We start from the raw sequence: 19,740 nt of genomic DNA, 5'->3' as shown, positions 1-19,740 counted from the left end.
CATTCAGAGTAGCTCCAGGGTGATGCTCCTCGGTGAGCCAGGCTGCCATCAAGAATGGATCTTCTCCGGGAGCATTGGGGTTTTGATCAGTGAAAGTTTCCAGTCCCTGGCAAAATATTTCTCCCAATTCTGAACCCTATCCTTCAGCTAAGCTGGTCAAGGTACACCTGTAAAATAACAGTTTTAGAACAGGAGTGAGGGCAGTGATGGGCATGCTTCTGCCTGGGGACTCCAGTCGGTGATGCGGTCCTTCACTTCCATCAGGCCAGAGTCCTCATGTGCTGTCTCCTCCAGAGCTCCCGGCCTTCTCTCAGTGTGAACAGTTGGGCATTTAAGGAACCAGATTGCCTCTCGCCTTTCACCACCCTGCTCAGCATCCAGCCGTGGGCTCCAGTACTGTGGTGGTGTCGGATCCAGGCCCGCGGCAGGCTGCGGGGGAGCCACAGAGTGCCTGCTTCTTGACTGCCTTCCTCAGAGGCCTTCTTTCTCTGTCACAGCCTTTGATGGTGTCTTTTGTAGGGAAAAACCTCAAGCAAAGAATATATCATTAATGTCCCATAAATTTGCAGGAAATAATTTTAACTTAATGGGTTTTAGTATTTTTTAAATTTTAAAACTGTATTTCACTTTTTTTTTTTCATTTAGGAGATGGAGTCTGCTGTATTTAGGGCACCTTTATACCTCTTCAACCTGCTTAACGTTTTGCTGTATGTGTGTGCATGTGTGTGTGTTTCTTTATCATTGAAGTGGAAGATGTTATGACTCTACCCCTAAATCCTTAAGCATGTATCTCCTAAGAATAACCAGGCCTAAGAAAACTGTACTTGTAAAACATCGTCTGGTATCCAGTACATATCCAGATTTCTCCAACTGTCCTAAGATTTAAATTGCTGACGGGTTTGTTTTGTTTCTTCCTAGACACAGTTCTCACATTCCCTTGAGTTGTAAGGTACAGTAGGTCTTTAGCACAGATTCCTGCGTGGCTGGTACTGGCACGGGCTGGCCGACTTGCAGCGACAGACTTGCCAAGTGTGTGTTTTGGGGAGGAGGACACTTGAGTCTGCCTGGGATATAGTGATGTCCACAAGGAAGTCTCACCAGGAGATTATAGAAATAAGATAGGCTTGCCCTTTTGTTGTTGTTGTTTGTTTGTTTGTTTAAAGCAATGTATTTGGCTTTCAGCCTTTTCTTTTTAACTTACTGCAGTGCCTCTGTGATGTAAAGCCTTGGCAGAGTTCTCTGTCTCGTGGACCTGCCCTCAGTGGGCGTCTTAGACACCCCTTCCTGCTAGAAAGAAATGGCATCAAGAAACACCTAGGTCAATCCACTGTATTGATCAGAAAGAAAAAGATTTAAAAATTTAAAAACACCTAGGGGTGATAGGAATCCATTTCTGACCACACGCAGATGTGCTCACCCAACTGAGGCTTTTTATAGAAGGTGGACCCTTACCTGTGTGGACATTTGGACACATCACTTCCAATTTGATACATGCATCCCTACATGTCCCGTAAGCAGTAAGCGAATTGTCCTAAAGCTGAGTGCCTCTAAACCCCAAGTTAAGAGGGTTTGATCTTGAAATTTCACCTGGTGGTGTATCTTTTTTCAGGAATTTTTTCTCATAATGCTTTTTGTTTGTGTTTATGCAGCAAGCAAGAGAAATGGTACTAGAGATTATCCGAGAAAAAGACCAAGCTGACTTTCGGGGTGTACGTGGTGATTTCAACTCCCGAATGGGAGGAGGCAGTATAGAGGTATGCTTAAATTACAGGTTAGTAGGCAAATGAGATGAGGATTAAAGTTGTAGGTCACACTTCTGTCAACTCTTTAACCTTGAGCAAGTTAGTTAAGTTTTGTCTCAAAACCTTAAGAATTACCTCACTTGTTAGGGTGGGTGTGAGGGTGGACTGGAACGGAATCGGCCTGCAGTGAGGGGAGCTGCCTGCATTTCAGGGCATGGGGCCGTTTCCCTTGGTTTTGAAGCTTTGCTTTAGAGGTTAACCAGTTGCCCAGGTAAAAACCAAAGTTCAGGATTTCTTGGTGATGTATATCATGATTCTATCAAACTCAGCAGCCTGTATTTATTGAAGAGGTTGCAGGGGGGTCAGAGTCTATCCTAGAAAATGAAATTTTGTTGTGTGCGACAACATGGATGAACCTTACAAACAGTATGCTCATTGCAATAAGACGGATACAGAACAAATATTGTACGATTCCACTTACCTGAGGCACCTAGAAGAGGCAGAGGCATAGAGGCAGACAGTACAGTAGAAGCTAGCAGATGCTGGGGGAAGGAGGAGTCATTGGTTAATGGATACAGAGTTGCTGGGGATGATGAAATGGATATGGATAGTGGTGATGGTTACACAACATTGTGAATGTATGTAATGTCATTGAATTGTGTACTTACAGGTGGTTAAGTGATAAATATTATGTATATTTTAGCCACAATAAAAGAAAAATGAAGGAAAAAAATACACTTTAAAGAACCACTAGAGCTACGCATGGTGGTTCATGCCTGTAATCCCAGTGCTTTGAGAGGCTTAGGCAGGAGTACTACTTGAGGCCGGGAGGTTGAGATCTGTCTGGGCAATATAGCCAGACATCATCTCTACCAAAACAAAAAAAAATTATTTAAATTAGCCCGGTGTGGTACATGCCTATAGTCCCAATTGTTCTAGAGGCTAAGGAGGGAGGCTCACTCCTCCCAGGAGATCGAGGCTGTAGTGAGCTACAGTTACGCCACTGTAATCCAGTCTGGGTAACAAATCCAGCCTGGGTAACTGTGTGTATGGTGTGTTTATTGGAAGGCAAAAGTACTATTTTTCATCTTTTATCTATAAGGTTTATTCATTTTTATAACTATTTTGATCAAATCTCAAATTGGATGCATTTAACAGTTAAGAATGCAGTTCAACCACAGTGTTATTCCTAAAAGGGAAAAATGTCCTTTATTATATCATTTCTAGGAATGCACTATAATAAAAACTAAGTTGTGTGTTAAAATATGTCCTGGGCCGGGCGTGGTGGCTCGCGCCTATAATTCTAGCACTTTGGGAGGCTGAGACAGGCAGATCACTTGAGGTCAGGAATTCAAGATCAGCCTGGCCAACATGGTGAAACCCCATCTCTACTAAAAAATACAAAAATAAGCCGGGCATGGTGGCAGGTGCCTGTAATTCCAGCTACTCAGGAGTCTGAGGCAGGGATAATTGCTTGAACCTGGGGTAGGTGGAGATTGCAGTGAGCCAAGATCGTGCCACTACAGCCTGGGCAACAGAGCGAGACTGCATCTCAAAAATAAAATAAAGTGTCCTGGCCAGGCACGGTGGCTCACGCCTGTAATCCCAGCCCTTTGGGAGGCCGAGGTGGGCAGATCACCTGAGGTCAGGAGTTCAAGACCAGCCTGGCCAACAAAGTGAAACCCCATCTCTACTAAAAATACAAAAATTAGCCGAGCATAGTTGCCTGTGCCTTTTTTCTCAGCTACTCGGGAGGCTGAGGTGGGAGAATCATTGGGACCCGGGAGGCGGAGGCTACTGTGAGCTGAGATTGTGCCACTGCACTCCAGGCTGGGCAACAGAGCGAGACTCAGTCTCAAAAAAAAAAAAAAAAAAAAAAAGGGAAAAAAAAGTGCCCTTTAAAAAGACAGGTTTGTGAAAAGTTCTGATGAGGTTTGGTTTCTCTCTGCCTAGGTGTCTGTGCCTAGGTTTGCTGTGGGCATTGTAATAGGAAGAAACGGGGAAATGATCAAAAAGATCCAGAATGATGCTGGTGTGAGGATTCAGTTTAAACCAGGTGGGTTTGATGATTCAGAAATCCTTAGTGTTGAAAGGATGATAAAACACCTTACAAAACAAGGGCTTGGCTATTGGTTCATGTGTGTTCACCTTTCTCGTCCTTGCAACATTTCTGCTACCAGATTACCAATCTCAGTTTCTTTTCCCAACCTTCTTTTCCCTCCCTGGATCCCTGTCAGTCACCTTTGATATCCAGGCCTTTCTTTTTTTTTTTTCCCCCCTCCTTGGACTATATGCATAGTATGTCAGCTTTTGATTTTGCCAGGTAAAATTTAAATAAATATATATATATAAAATTTTGATTTTATTGGAGATAATTTAAAACTACAAAGACAAAACATCTCAGAATAAAGGACAAATTTTTAAATTTTATAAATTTGCCTTAATGAGCAAACTGCTCCATGTGGTCTGAAAGGAGGAAAACGTGGCAGGCTGTTCTCTGGAAGCTGTTGCCATAGCTCTGCTCTGACTCCCTTGGCTTTTTTAAAGTCAAGTTTTGTTTCAGTTCTTTAATGATATATTTTTTAAATGGCTGTAATTGCATAAGAATTGAGCATGGACCTGAAATATGCGAAACAATATAATTACACACATTTTCCTATCAACCACATCACTCCCAAAGAGTCCCTGGAGCTGGCAGTATTCCTGTTGCCCCTTTTGGCACCGCGGGTAAGAATATTGATTGGGAATCAGATTAATCTTTGTTTCCTTCTAACGTTGGGCTTTTTTCTAATCCCGTCTCTCACCTGGCCCCTCAGATGATGGGATTAGTCCAGAAAGAGCTGCCCAGGTCATGGGCCCTCCGGATCGGTGTCAGCACGCAGCGCACATCATCAGCGAGCTGATTCTCACAGCCCAGGTGGGTCCAGCTCTGTGGAGTGTGAGCGTTCGGGCTGCAGAAGTGGAAAGTGCTACTCAGGGCTCTCGGTGCAGCGCATAGAGCAGTCACCCGAGGCATCTCACATCACATTATGGGAAGCCAGCAGTTTCTCTACATCCGCGTCTTTCCTGTCTTCTTGGTGTTTTTTTTCTGCTCATTATCATTCTGCCTTTATTGACCTCACCATCTAGATTGCCTTTACACAGTAAGTTTCTGGCTATTTAAACCAAGTGGGGAAATACCGTGGAGACTGGCCGCCAAGTTTCAAATAATCAAGTGTATTTCATGTTAAACTATGTTAGTGAAATCCAGTGTTAGTGGTAGAAAGCACTTCAGGATCTTCCAAAGTCCTAAAGCTGCCTTCATGCACTTGATTTCATTTACGTCTTTGGACTGTGAGCCAGCCTGTGTGACAGTGCTAGGAACCCCTGTAACTGATGGTAGGACTGAGGACACATTTGAGAAAGACCAGAACGGAAGAATAAAGCAAGAGATTGGAAATTATACTCCCAGCTCTGGCATCAGTCATGTGACCTTGGAGCAGCCTTTGAACCTCTGGGTCTGGTGTTCCCAGCAGCAGACTCAGGGTGCTTTGTGCCAGGCAGTGCTCTCCATGTGATCCCCTAAGAGCCATCTGGTGGTTCTTACTCAAATTACAAATGTGTAGGCCCCCACCCCAGATCTACTGAATCAGAATTTCCAGGGGAGGGTCTTGGGTCTTCACTAGAGACCCAGGCAATTCTTAGGATTAGACAAGTTTATGAAACAGCCACTAAATCAAGCTTGTTCAGCCTGTGGGCTGCACGCAGCCCAGGAACAGCATTGAATGCAGCCCAACGCAAATTCATAAACTTTCTTAAAATGTTAGGAGATTTTTTGTGTGATTTTTTTTTTTTTTTTTTTAAAGCTCATCAGCTATGATTAGTGTTAGTGTATTTTATGGGTGGCCCAGGACAAGCCGCCTTCCAGTGTGGCCCAGGGAAGCAAAAGATTGCACACCCCTGCTCTAAATGATCTCTGGCATCCTTTTTTGTAGCAAGAGTTTATGAACCTTGGCCAGGCGCCGTGGCTCACTCTTGTAATCCCAGCACTTTGGGAGGCCAAGGCAAGCAGATCACCTGAGGTCAGGAGTTCGAGACCAGCCTGACCAACATGGTGAAACCCCTGTCTCTACTGAAAATACAAAATTAGCTGGACGTGGTGGCTCACGCCTGTAACCCTAGCACTTTAGGAGACTGAGGCGGATGGATCACCTGAGGTCAGGAGTTCAAGACCAACATGGTGAAACCCATCCCTACTAAAAATACAAAATTAGCCAGGTGTGGTGGCGCATGCCTATAGTTTCAGCTACTCAGGAGGCTGAGGCAGGAGAATCGCTTGAACCCAGGAGGCAGAGGTTGCAGGGAGCCGGGATCCCGCTTTGCACTCCAGCCTGGGCGACGAGCAAAAATCTCTCAAAAAAGAAAAAAAAAAAAAGTTTATGAACCTTGTGCTGCAGAGGCTGTGAGATGTTTGGGAGAAAACCTCTTCCTTGAGATCTGTGCCATGCCCAGAAAGTTGACTGTGCGCTCGTGTGCATGTGTGAACATAAATTCCTAAAATTGCCTTGTTTACTTGGCAGTTGTCTCATAAAAGCAGAGTGCGGGGGAAGAGCACTCCAGTTGTCTCCGCTTGCTGCTGGTTTAGATTCTGGGTAAACGTTCAGTTTACTCTTAATCAACACAAGCAGGTTTTGCCCAACATTTCTTCAGTGTTTTGAAAAGTCTGCAGCGTCTCCCTTCCATGAAATAGCTCTTAGGTTGACCAGGTTCACCCTCCACATTTAAGAGAGTTTAAATACCGCAGCTCCACCTGAGTTTAAATGACTCAGCGGACAGCAGCTGGAATGAGACTTGCTGCCGTCTGAATGAAAGGGTTCTTCCTCTGTCAGCTGGTAGATTTAGGTTTTTCTCTCTGCTGGGCGAACAGTGGGAGAATGAGTCAGAGACTTCTCCAGCCCCGCATGGGGAGGAGGCCCTGGCCGGTTCCCTCTGTTCCTCCCTTCTAAAGTAGCCCCAAATGGTCACCCTCGAACCTGTTGCTGCTGCTGCTTGGGGGCACAACCACCAAGAAGTTTTCTAAAACTGAATAAAATCCATTTACCCTTCTTGCTGATTGGAGTGCCAGGTGTTGTGGCTCAGCAGTGCCCGGTCGGGGCGGGTCAGCAGGCTCTGCGCACCTGGCTTCCCACAGGCCCAGTATGTGTCTGCCATGGAAAAGAGGGGCCTCAGCTGCAGGGGAGAAACCGGCTCTTGATGCCTGTAGATCGGGGCCCAGTGAGGAAAGCTCCAGGGAGAAAGGCCGCTGGGCTTCAGCCTTGGAGTTTGTATCTGCCTGTTTCTGTTGGGTACATTGGAGCTGTTTATGTAACCATGCGTGTTCGTCTGCACAGGCCCTCCCCGGATACACCCGTGATTGGTGTCAATACTGGCTTGAAAGAGCCCTTCAGAATGGGAAGTGTGGAAAGCTGCTAGGTTCTCATGGGTGGCATTGATTGCATCCTGTCACTTAACCTCCTCCCTGGAGAAGAGGAGCAGTGGTGCTGTGGCAGTGGCAGAGGTCACGAGAGCTCTGTGATCTTTCCAGGAAAGAGACGGCTTTGGAGGCCTGGCAGCAGCCAGAGGAAGAGGTCGTGGCCGTGGCGACTGGAGCGTGGGAGCCCCTGGTGGCGTCCAGGAGATAACATACACGGTGCCAGCCGATAAGTGTGGCCTTGTCATAGGCAAAGGTAAGAGGCAGCTGGGGTTTCACATCCCCGTTCAGCTGTTTGGCTTGAGGGAAGGCAGGTCAGCGGGCCTCCAGAACCTTGGGTGAAGTCCCTTTGCTGCTGCAGGCTGGGGCTGCTGAAACCCTGCTTGGCATGGTTCTCTGAGGCTGCTGACGGGCCTGTTTTGAGGGGCAAAGTGAATTTTTTCCTGTGAATATGAAGAAGACAGCAGTAAAACCCCTTGCCTGTTGAGGGCAGCTTAGCTTGGTGAAAAGATACCCTGTGCAAGGTGGGGGGCCTTTGTCAGTCGACCGATGGGTAATTAACTCACCTCGAAGGAGCTTAGAGGGACAAGGAACTTAGAGGGATGGTTGAGACAATATCCTCAGTGAAAATCCCTTCTCGACTGTGTCACTTCTTTCCCTTACCAGGTTTGAGTATTTGGTCTTGATCCGCACAACAGGTGAAAATGGTTTTTATCCTTTCTGCATACTTACTGTGAGTCCCGGACTCTCTGTGGAGGGAAATAAACATTGATTTGTTCGTTTTTTCTGGGCATTTTGGAGAACATTAGGAAGAAACCCTCATTCATGGCTACTGTAGCTCCTTCCTGTCCTTCACTGAGAACCGGGAGAGAGCAGCCATATTTCTCAGCCATTGGCAGCAGTTCATCTTGGCTGGCCCTGGGACCCAGAAAGGCTACGGAGACCTGGGCTGAGGCTGTGGGGCCTTTCCCAGTGTGGCAGTGGGCTCGGCTTCCGGGGGGCTCTGAGCCAGGCCTCATGGCCAGCGGGGCCTCCGTTGTCTCTGGGTTTCGTAGTTGCCTTCATTAGGTATTTGATAGCAGGTGGAGAGGACAGTCGCCTCTCCAGAGTTTCTCACATTTCTGTGATCACCAAATACCTCTTAGCTGCCTGAGGGGCACTCGTATTGGATAGGCAGGACTTGGGGATGCCTCACCAGCAGAGACCTCCAGAGCTGGGCAGGTGGGAGCCCCCCACACTCATGTCCCAGGAGCTGCCCTTGTCCCAGCTCATGGACACTGTGGGCTTTATGCGCTTGCAAAATGCAAGAAACTGTTGTCTTTTAGATGCTGAACCACTCAGAGGTGGTAGAAACAGTATGGGTTTGTGTTCATCTGCCGACAGGTGTGTGGGCTGGTGAGTGTTTGGGATATCGCGGGCTGCACCAGATGCTGCCAGAAGTCTCACACTGCGCAGACTGCCAGCCTGACCGCTGTGAGACTGCAGCTAGTTGATGCCTGTAGGTTGAGGATTAGCTAGATCTAGATTTCTTGGCCTTTTGCAAACCATTTTGTCAGCGAAGTTTTCATTTGCTTGTGTCTCTAAACCCTAAGCGAGCATTGTTGCCTCACCATGACAGGTTCTCACAGTGAACCCTTGGTGCTCACAGAGCAGCCCCTTGTAGTTGGTCCTTCACAGAGTCATCCTGAGTGATTCCTAGAGAACAGTGATGAGAACGAAGCAGTAACTGGTCTGTGTCCCAGGCTTGAGTAGCAGCCTAAAGAGGCCTAATAAGTGTCTCAGATATGGGAGGATCTTTCTGTGTCACACACACACACACACCCCCCTCGGGGCCCGTGTGAGGCCTCTCTTTTCCTCGAGATGGGCGCGCCTGGGTAAGGGAGAGAGGAGCCGCACGCAGTCAGGCCCAGCTTTCCTTGGCCTCTGGCCTGGACAGACACAGAGCCTCCCTGGCCCCTGCTGGATTTCCATGATAAACACAGCAACATTGACAGATAGCACAGCCAGCCTGCTCTTGTCAGCCAGGCCTTTTAGCAGGTTTGATTAATTGCTTTACGATTTCACGTCCAGCCGGGGGGCCACTGGTGGGGCGCTTCTGCCCCCCATCAGGTAGAAGAATGGAGCGGGCTGCTGAATGAGTCTATAGACAGCCACCATGTGCCAAGCTAGTGACCTCATTTTGAAAGAAGATGAACTTAAATTAACTCCTTCCGGCCCCACAAGGTTTTGTGGTGCCTCCTCACCTTATTAGCATGTTCCCAAGGCCTGGGGACGAGGGTCCCAGGGCTCAGTGGGGAGGGCTGGGGCCTCGGCTGTCTGGGGACCGTAGGATTCTCAGTCGCAGACACTCATGTCTTTGTGCTTTTGCCTCCAGACCAAGTGGATCTGGGTGGAGGCTGGTAGGGTTCCCTCGAGTCTTAGGTGTGCCTGGGGAAATGGTCTCCATTTTAGTTTCTATTCTTTTTTATTTTATTATTATTATTTTTTTTGAGATGGAGTTTCACTCTTATTGCCTAAGCTGGAGTGCAGTGTCGTGATCTCAGCTCAGCGCAACCTTCGCCTCCTGGGTTAAAGCGATTCTACTGCCTCAGCCTCCCAAGTAGCTTGGATTACAGGCATGTGCCATCACACCCAGCTAATTTTGCATGTTTAGTAGAGACGGGGTTTCTCCCTGTTGGTCAGGCTGGTCTCGAACTCCCAACCTCAGGTGATCCACCCGCCTTGGCTTCCCAAAGTGCTGGGATTACAGGTGTGAGCCACTGCGCCTGGCCAAGTCTCTATTCTTTATTGCTCTCCAAAAACCATTGCCTTGGATCCTGCTTTTCATGGCGCAGAGAAGATAAAATCCGTGGCCTCTGAGTAAAGGGCAGAGGTAAAGGTCGCCTAGGAGGGGCTTGCACCAGCCCAGAGGAAATCAGAGCTGTGGGCGTTGGCCTGGTGTGTCCCCAGACAGGCGGGTCCTGGCCGGGATAGAAAATGCAGGGATGCTTTTCTGAATCTCCAGCAGGACTTTAAGGAAATCACAAGCACAACATTTGATTTTATTGGTTTTTTAAATTTAAAACCACCCTAAACTTAACCTCTTCGCATGTGACCTTATCTGCATGCCATGTCTCCCAGCGTCTTTTCTCCCCTGTAAGGGCTGCCCCCGCTGCCTTCAGTAAGGACCACCTGAAGTCTCCTTCTTCATTCCTTGACCCCTATAGAGTCCTGACAAGATGCAGCTTGTGTCTGCCTTTAGCGTCCCCTCCCGACTGGCCTGATAGGCTGTTGAGACAGGGCTTTTCTGGCAGTGGGTGGAGGGAAGCTGGGAGTGTTTGGTGGATTGTGGGGATGGTGTCTTGGTGAGGTGGCACATGGCATTTAGGGCCTGTTTTGACTGTGGGCAGAGGAGGGGCCGACACTGGCCCCTGGCCTTTGCTTTTGATCACCGGGCTCACTGCTGCCCTATACCAGCTTTGGAGCAGATTACCTTTTTCTCTGCTTTTCCAAACTCTGTGCTCCAAGTTACCCTTGTATTCTGGCTCCTCTTAGCAACCCTCCATCCCCCACGGAGTTGAGCAGAGCAGATCTGCAAGTTCTGTGAATTTCAGAAGAATCCAACTATTGTTACACTGCTTGAGCTTTTATTACGCAAATTTCATTAAGAGACTGAGACTCTCACAGGTTTTTGAAAGAGACCAACTAAATTTTCATTAGCCCTGCTCCACCCAGGTCTCTGTGGCCTCCACCCCATCCTTGCACTGCCTGGCTAGACCTGCCCACCCCATGGAGGAGGCAGGGACTTGAGAAGTGACAGGGTGGGATACTGAAGGCCCGAGCGGGCTCCAGGCATGTTTGGGCCTGTGGTCTGTTTGGCCTATGGAGACAGTTGCCCACAGCCAGGCTGAAGGCCCCATTGTCATAGAAGGGCCCTTGGCTCACCATTGTTGTGCTAAGAAGGGCAGTGCCATCCCTGGCTGGGCAGGAGCCCCACAGCTGGCCCCCAGGGGTGAGCTCCATGGTGTAGACCCACGGGCCTCAGCCAGACCTGGTCACTGGGCCACTCGGCCTCCACATGGAGGTTTCACATGGCATCTGTGGCCTCAGCTTGGCTTTGAGAGGAAGTCCAGCTTCACTCCAAACAGCTAGTTTTGCAGGTGAGAGAGCCCTGGGTTTAGTTACAACCACTTTGGAGTAAAGAGAGAGTACTTCTCTACTGTCGGGACAAGTGCCGACGTGCACAAAATCCCCCCGAGTCCTCTTCTGGAGCCAAGTGCCCAGAGCCTCGGGTTGCCACAGTAGCGGCTTACTCTTCGGTTTGTGTTCTGCTGTCCACAGGGGGTGAGAACATCAAAAGCATCAACCAGCAGTCAGGGGCGCACGTGGAGCTTCAGAGGAACCCCCCTCCCAACAGCGACCCCAACCTGCGGAGATTCACCATCAGGGGGGTTCCCCAGCAGATCGAGGTGGCCAGGCAGCTCATAGATGAGAAAGTTGGCGTACGTACAAGGTCCTTCCCCCACCTGGCTTACTCATAGCTGTTTGCTTTTGGATGTCCAAGGTACCAGCTTTTCCCACAACCTTGCGCTGCTTGTGCCTGTGGGTTCTCACATCACATGAGGGCAAGCCCCCTCCTGCTTTGCCGAAGGAGGGTCGGAGACCCAGGGAGTGCCAGAGCCAGGCCCAGAAGCAATGAAGGAAGCCTGGCAGGACTCACCAAGGCCGCAGCAGCCGAGGCCCCAGAGCCGTTCCCCTGCAGGCTTAGATGAGCAGCTGGGGCAGCAGCCTCCCCCCAGCGCTGCCCCGGGACTCCGCTGGCATTGCCCTGGCGGCCAGCCCAGCAGGCAGCTTTCATTGACTCTGGCTTTAGTTTCAGGCACCTCAAGGCAGATAAAGAAAGGGAGTGTTGATGGAGGACAGATGGGCCACTGCTCACCTCAATGGGGACGTAGAATGGCAGAAAGAGCCTTGGGCCAGCCTAAGTTGACGGGAGAGTCAAGCAGGTTGGTCCCTACCCCCAGGGTGATATACCAGGGCAGTTGTGGTGGTGCCAGGACTGGCTGTGTGGTGGTATTGGTCGCTGGAGGGCAGAAGCCATTTCTGCAGTGCAGCCTGCTGTGGGAAGGAAGGCTAGTGTGAGTGCGTAGGTGTCCTGACTTCACTCGACTCCATCCCCCCAATAGCTGGGCTTTGCCTCGGGGCGGGCCTGGGCAGAGGACAGAGGTGTGCAGCCAACAGCGGGTGAGAGCTCCCTCTGTGCCCCCACAGGGGACCAATCTCGGAGCACCTGGAGCCTTCGGACAGAGTCCCTTCAGCCAGCCACCTGCCCCACCTCATCAAAAGTGAGTCTTTTGCATCCGTCTTGCCCGGGAAAATTCCCTCGCTCCCAAGAGATCCCCTGTCCTTTCCAGCTGCTTCTAGGGAGCGCCAGCCAAGGCCTGAAGTTCTGGGCGTGGGCAGGACTCATTTCTTTTCGTCTCACCAGTGGTCCCTCCAGCCTGTCACTCACTGACCTCCGCAGTGGGATGGGAGTCTCCCAGAGGGCAGAGCGTCTTCCGTCCTGACCGCCCCCTCAGTGCCCTATGGCTGGGGGAAGGGGCCGAGCCCTCCATGTGAGGCGCTCAGTCTGTTGTTTCTTTCACCTTTTCCCAGTACTTTTCCTCCGAGGAGCTCCGGGTGCTTCCCAAACATGGCTGCCAAGGTGAACGGGAACCCCCACAGCACCCCCGTGAGGTAGGTGACCTGCTGTGACTCAGCTGGGAATAGACGGGACTAGGGTGATCACTTGGCTGCTGCTGTGACAGGCAAGGGTCCAGTGATGCTTGGCTGGGGTGAGGGAGGTGAGCAGTGAAGAGGGAGATGACGGGTGACTTGCCCTCTATAGGAACGAGTGACTCTCTTGTCATCCACAGTGGTCCTCCAGCCTTTCTGACCCAGGGCTGGGGCAGCACCTACCAGGCGTGGCAGCAGCCCACACAGCAGGTCCCAAGTAAGTGACTCGGGGTGGGGAGTGCATGCCCTCCAGAAAGGCTGGGACCCACAGAAGTCCTGGGGCCAAAACGCCCCCACTCAACTCAGCCCGCAGGCCCAGGATGCCCCTCCCCAAATGACAAGGAGCCCTCCGGGTGGGGCTTGGGGCTTCCTGTAGGCCTGTCCCGGGGGTTGCGCATGCTCAGAGAAAGGCCCAGAGGGAAACTGCACAAACCTCAGGCGGACTGGGGACTCTGGGCTGGCCCTCTTGGCCCACCTGTCCTCCTCAGAGCTCTGGGCCTCTGTCACTTTTGTTCCCCATGCATGGATGGGCTGTGGGTGTGGGTTGAGCCAGCTTCTGCCCCTCTTCTTCTCCACTCCCTGTGGGGGCTGGCTCCTGGCTGCCTTCCTCTCCCCTCTCAGGCTTTCATCTCCTGAACTTTTCAGAAGCAAACAGCTAGGGAATGACCTCTGCTGCGTCCCGCCTCTCCGGGGAGACTGGTTGTGAAGGAGGAAGTCCGGGTGGGAATCAAAGCCCCGCCCACTCTGTCCCCACAGCCGCTTCAGGAGCCACTGTTGGGTTTCAGAGCTGGTCTAGCTCCTCTGGCATGGCCTTCACAAAGCAAAGCAGAACGCTTAACCTTAGTACGATCCAGGTTCTCTTGACCCATCTGGAATTTCTGTCCTGTGTTTGGAAAGGCTTCTTCAGTGTCTGCAGATTCTGACAGCACCCAGGCCGCAGGCCCCGCCTCACAGCCTGGCTCGGAGGGCCTGAGCCCCCTTTCTGGGGTTCTGCCACTTTAGCCTTACACAGAGTCCTGAGGCCAGTGCTGTGTGACCTTAGGCACACCCTGCCTTCTCTGGAGCTCCACTTCTGTCACATGTAAAATCAAGGGTTTGGGTTTGAATTCTAAAGCACTTGCATGCTCTGAAATTGTATAGTTGTGTTTCTTCCCTTTTTTCCCCAGTATCTTATTATGAAACGTTTCAAACATCATAGAACACTGCAGTGAGCACCCACACAGCACCCAGATCCCACCATTCCTTTTCTTTCTGCATGCTTGACCATGGGTGCTGACCCTGTTTCCTTTCCTTGGCTCCTCACGTCTCGGTGGGAGCTGCACTCACAGTGCCGGGGCCTTTGGGTGCTGTTCTGGTCTGAGAGAATCCTCCAGGCAGCGAGGTGGCCAGGATTGACTCTGGAGACATGAGGCCTGGGAGGCCTTCAGGGGAAACGGCCCCCTGGTGGGTGGAACTGGCAGAGGCCTGTTGGGCTGAGGAAGGGAGAGCGCAGGAGGCGCCCAGTGGTCTTGCCACCCTTGGGCAGCCTTCATCTCATGTTGTTGAGCTTGGCTCATTTGTTTATTCCGGGGTTTTGCAGTTGAGAACCAGTTTGGGTTGGTGAAATACTGTTTGGCAGTGAAGTCCTGCTTGCTGGCGCCCTCTGTGTCAGAGGGAAGAGTGTTTGCTGCCTGTGTCCCTCCTTCGCCCTGCCCCTGTGGGAGGAAGCGGGGCATCTCCTTACCTCCTTCCCCCCGCTGCTTGCTGCTTCCCCACACTGCTCCTCAGCCTGCAGTAAAGTGAACTGGCGGAGAAAGCATTTGGCTGCGTGCGCTCTGCAGTGGTTTGCCCTTCCTGCCTGCTTCAGGCTACAATCCTCACAGGAGACAAGACAGTGAGGGGGTCTTTTGTGGGCCTTGGCAGGTGGACACCTGAGCCAGCCCCAGCTTGGGCAGAAGGAAAGGTCCTGACCCACTGCTGTGGTCAAGTCTTTGAACCCTGTCTTGTGCCTGGCGCGGTGCTGAGGCTGTGTTTCCGGGCGCCGGCTGTTTCTCTGCCCCTCCCAGTCTTCATTGCCCCACAGCCTAGACGGTGAACCCAGGGTCCTGCATGGAAGAGAAGGGCTGGACCACCCCAACACATGCATCCCCTTTCCCTCTGCCCTACCCCAGCACAGCCTCAGGCTGGACAGGGTCCAGGAGCCCACTGGTGCTGCCCACCCCTGTGCTGCGTGGCCCCTCCACTTCCGCTGGTCCAGAGGCACAGCCCCCAGATCTTGAACAGAGGGCCACACGAAGAGTGGTCAGCAGCCTCTGGAGTGTTTGTCCTTTGGAAGGCTGACTGGGGAGCCTCAAAACAACAGTGGCTGTGGCCCTCAAGCCCCCATCTGTGGACCCACATCTCATGTCTCCATCTGAAGAGGGTCAGGCTAGCCTTGCTAGTTGCCCTGTGAGGGGCAGCTGGTCTGCCCAGCCCCACCCTTACAGTGATCTTAGTTACACCCCTCCCAGCCCTGCCAGCTGCCGCCTCCTTCCTAGGCAGGGCTGTGGAACCGTGTGTGGCCAGGAGCGAGGTGGAGGAGTGCAGGGCAGGGCCTGCAGTTGGCGGGCTGGGGCCGAGGCTGTGAGGAGCCCGGAAGGCCTGACTGCTTTTGTGTTCTTCGCACAGGCCAGCAGAGCCAGCCGCAGAGCAGCCAGCCCAGCTACAGCAAGGCCTGGGAAGACTATTACAAAAAACAGAGTGAGTGCCCGGCCCTCCTAACCTGTGGCTCCCGGCAGCACAGTCCCCTCTAGCCCGGAGACTTCAGAGTCCAAGGCTTGCTGTCACCTCTTTTTTCCCTAATGCCTTCCCCGTGTGGCTTGATCTCATTATTTGCCTTCGTCCTCCCCCCCTGTGCCTGCCTGCTTCTCTCTGTCAGGAGTCCAGGCATAGTCAGTTAGTGACCACAGGCTGCCCTGCGACCCGGCACAGGCCTGCCGTCCCCTCCTCTTAGTTCTCCCCCTGCTGGGCTCCAAAGGACTTCGAGGTAGGCGTGGCACCTGGAAGTGTGGGCTCAGCTGGCGTCTGGTCTCCTTAGGGACGGAAAGATTCGGGTTGGGTGCCACCTGGCCAGCAAACAGACCAGCCGGGCGTCTTGTTCTCTGTCTCGGTGCTTCAGGGCAGATGAGGAAAGGTGGTGAGACTCAGGGAAGGAGGCCTTACCTGGACATTGAAGCTGGGTGCTTCGTTTCTCCTCTTAAGTAGGTCAGTTTTCTAACTACCAGAAACGAAACCAGCCTTCAGAGCAGGGCGAGGGACCCACAAGCCAAAGGTCTCTGGGGAGTCATCTAAAGTTAGTGCCAGACTCTGCGTATTTCCACCATTGCTAGACCGGAGGGTTGGGGATTTGTTTAAAGCGGTATCTCCCGTGCCTGGTGTTTGGAGGCTGTTTCTTGCTGGTTGGAAGAGAGCGGGTTGAAGGCCACCAGAGAAATGGTCCCCTGGTGTTGGAATCATTGCTGGGTTCATGGCCCTTCTAGGGGTTGGAGGCGAGGGTGTTCAGTCACGGTCACCAGGGGACCTGGTGTAAGCTCAGCTGCCCAGTCTTCCCCAAATCCCGATTCCCAGACACACCTGGGCCTGTGTTCAAGCTGTTTACAGGATTTGGACGCTATCACAGGCACCCAAGCTAGGCACTCCCCTTCTCCCCCACCCCCAACCCAGAATCCCGCCTTCTGTCTCTGTCACGGGCCCAGGAGCTGAAGGGGCAGGCAGATGCAGAGAACGCGCTTCCGCAGAGAGAAGGCAGCCGTGAGACTTGGTCTTCACAGGCATAGCAGGGGCCGGGCAACAAAAGGCTAACCGCGCCTTTTGTAGCAAGCACTCCCGCAGCACCAGCCTCGCTGCACCACCTCCCAGACCTCCCTGCCTTCCAGCCATCCGGAGGGAGAGCAGATGCCCAGGGCCTTTGGGAAGGGCCCTACCTAGTGCGCCCCTGCTCCCGATAACCTGTTTCCTCCTTTGTCAACCAGGTCACGCCGCCAGTGCTGCTCCTCAGGCCAGCTCCCCACCGGACTACACAATGGCCTGGGCAGAATATTACAGACAGCAGGTCGCTTTCTATGGACAGACGTTAGGGCAGGCGCAGGCCCACAGCCAGGTCTGTAGCTAATCACCAGCACCGCAGCCACTCCCTAGCCCCAAGCCCCTGTTCCCAAGCCTGTGTTTCCTGACCCCAGGATGAGAGCACTGGGCTAGGAGGAGCCTCTGGGCCCCGCAGCTCCTCAGCGAGGCTGCATCTGCTGAGAGCCTGGCTCCAGCCCCTCTGTCCCTCCTCGCTCCAGAGAAAAAGAGTGTAGGCCAAGTGGGAGGATTGGTGGTGCAGCCCCTGCAAGGAACTGCCTGATCTTTTCTCAAGTCCGAGCCCCAGACCTCAGGGCTAATGAGTAGTCTCTGTCTTCCTCTAAGCCTCAGCTTCCCTGACTGTAAAGGAACGTGTGCAGAGGGTGCGCTCCAGCGGCTGCTCCCGAGCAGGGTGGAGTGGCCAGGCCGTCAGCCATGCCCGGGCAGCAGCAGGAGGCAGGGAGAGGGCACTGGGGGCAGAGCCCAGCTTTCCTCTTCTGCGCACAACCTAGAGGGTTCTGTTCAGAGGCCAAAAACGGATTTCTTATTAAAGAAGGGAAGACGTCCAAATGTTCCCACAGGGCGCATTTCCCACCTGATGCCAGTCAGGTCCTCATGGATAACATTTCAGTTACCTCCTGGCCCTGGACTCAGCTGGGTAGGCCACTCACTGCCAAATTGGCCGTCTGGGTCTGGTCCTGGGGAAACAGGTGTCAGGGCTGGTGGCGACAGCGGCTCACACTGTCCGCTCTTCCCTACCCCGAGTCCCTAGCAGAGAGAGAAGCCCAAGACCACCTCTTCAGCAGAGGTTTTATCTGGCCCAGCTCCCGTGACGCGAGACCCAGGGGAGGTGCTGGGACACGGCCCTGTCTGTGTGTGTCAGTGCCGGCATGGCGCCAGAGGGGAGAGGGTGGCCTGTCACCTCCTCACTGGCACGCAGACCTGAGAACCTGCCATCACAGACTAATTCCTCTTCCCTTCCGCCCACAGGAGCAGTAGGACAGTGTCCTCGTGGCCAACTTCCCCTCAAAATCATTGTCAAAGAAAACCTATTTGTAACAGAGGTTTTTACATTCGCAAACCTTTTGATGAAGAACCGTTGTTTTGTTCTGTGAAACACTATATTTAGATTAACGGAATTTTTCTAAAAATCGGGAAAATTAGTTACTAAAAATTGCTGATAATTTTTGTTTCATTATTTTTGTTATTTCAAATGTATAAGCTCTGGGATTCTTTTTGGAGCAATACCTACAAAGTCAGGCACCAGAACGTGCCTCAGAGCTGTGACATTTCAACATGATGGTTTCGGTTTTGTTTTGTTTTGTGTCCTTTTTATTTGCAGTTTTTTCTGTTGCAACAGAAAGTGGCTTGGAAGTCTTAGGTGGTATGTAACAAATTCTTTTTAAAAATTTTAAAGCAGTATTTAAGTATTCTTAAATGTGTAAATTCATTTAATGTTTTACTTCTAATTTGTTGTATCTTGGCTGTCTGGTTTTATTGCATTTTTTAAAAAACTGAACTATTATGTATTGTAATGAATGATGTGAATTCTGAATTGAGACAGATAATTGTATTGCTGTCCAACAGGGGTTGGGAGGGGCATTTTGTAGGGTTTGTATAATTTCTAGAGTTCTAAAGGGGTAATATAAAAATGTGTTCGTGTGTTTAGCATACGTTTGTTTCATGTCTCCATTACCAGTCGCAACTGTGTATCTAAGACCTCCAAGCTTGTTTTTAAAACAAAACAAAAAACCTTTCTCTATTCTCTCAGAAATATAAATACTGTTATTTTTAATATTAAGAAATTCAATATAACTTTTAACACACACTGTGGAACATTAAACCGTATAAAAATGTAGTTATAACTATTTTTAATTCCAAGGTGTTGTTTGCTCTTTTCTTTTAAATATTTTCTTAATATTTTGTCAGATTAACTAGATGAATAAATTAGTATTAACCGCATTATGAATTAAATAATTTTGATTTAATAAAAGGGATAATATGATTTCCAGTGTTTACTGTAGTGTATCTTGTACAGATAACATGTATTTTTAAAGGAAAAAAAACGGAATTGAAGCTATTTTTTCTTGCATTTCTAATTGACCTGAGGGACATTCCGTTTGAAATGTACTGAAGTTACAGTTTCTGGTTTTTTCTCCTTATTTTTCTTATAATGCTTGAAATGTCTAACTATTAAAAAAGACAATTGGAAAATGTTATGCATGTGGTTTTTAAGAAAAAAAGTGTTCTTTTTATTTGACTGACAATTCATTTTACACTCTATATAATAAAATTTCCACAAGACATCTTGTGGGCAAAGTCTTTCTGGCCTGTTTGCCTTCCATTCGCCAGTTTGTCCCTCTGCCCCCTGCCCGCTGCCGTGCGAGAGGGAAAGAGGATTCCTGCGGGCCTCGCCCATCGTCTTGCACTGCGTCAGCCCGCCTTCGCTGGTGCACAGCCTAGATGTCTAGCTAGTTCGTTAAGCTAATTTTATTTTAATGGCTTTGATTTGACAGCTTGACTTGAGTGCCGTGGTTGGGCTCAGCTCCCCTTCCGTCACAGCCAGGCATCTCTAAATGAGAAGTCAGTACGGGAGTGTCATCAGATGGAGCTGGGAGATGCATTGAAGGGTGTGCAGCGGGTCAGCGGGCTTCTGCGACTGACTGGGCAGCCCCTTGCCCTCCGCCCGCTCCCCTTCCCGGCATGCCCATGCAC

General features: G+C 51.0%; 1 protein-coding gene across 2 annotated transcripts in view; it reads left to right on the top strand.

Moving 5' to 3' along the window:
* Positions 1-19,347, top strand: part of FUBP3 (far upstream element binding protein 3) — a 59,690-nt gene extending 40,343 nt beyond the window's left edge. The window contains exons 9-19 of one of the 2 annotated variants that reach the window (XM_025360183.1): positions 1,650-1,754; positions 3,696-3,798; positions 4,559-4,659; positions 7,306-7,447; positions 11,512-11,672; positions 12,442-12,515; positions 12,826-12,906; positions 13,086-13,162; positions 15,592-15,663; positions 16,935-17,062; positions 18,016-19,347. In XM_025360183.1, the coding sequence (XP_025215968.1) occupies positions 1,650-1,754; positions 3,696-3,798; positions 4,559-4,659; positions 7,306-7,447; positions 11,512-11,672; positions 12,442-12,515; positions 12,826-12,906; positions 13,086-13,162; positions 15,592-15,663; positions 16,935-17,062; positions 18,016-18,024 (1,053 nt within the window). In that variant the 3' untranslated portion in view covers positions 18,025-19,347. The remainder of the gene's footprint in view (positions 1-1,649; positions 1,755-3,695; positions 3,799-4,558; positions 4,660-7,305; positions 7,448-11,511; positions 11,673-12,441; positions 12,516-12,825; positions 12,907-13,085; positions 13,163-15,591; positions 15,664-16,934; positions 17,063-18,015) is intronic. The other variant, XM_025360184.1, reaches the window with a different exon arrangement.
* The last annotated feature ends 393 nt before the right edge of the window (positions 19,348-19,740 follow it).

Source organism: Theropithecus gelada, chromosome 15 (genome assembly GCF_003255815.1).
Source record: "Theropithecus gelada isolate Dixy chromosome 15, Tgel_1.0, whole genome shotgun sequence".
In the NCBI taxonomy this organism is placed as follows: Eukaryota; Metazoa; Chordata; class Mammalia; order Primates; family Cercopithecidae; genus Theropithecus; species Theropithecus gelada.
Note: the sequence above shows the minus strand (reverse complement) of the source record. Positions and strands in the feature narration are given on the sequence as shown.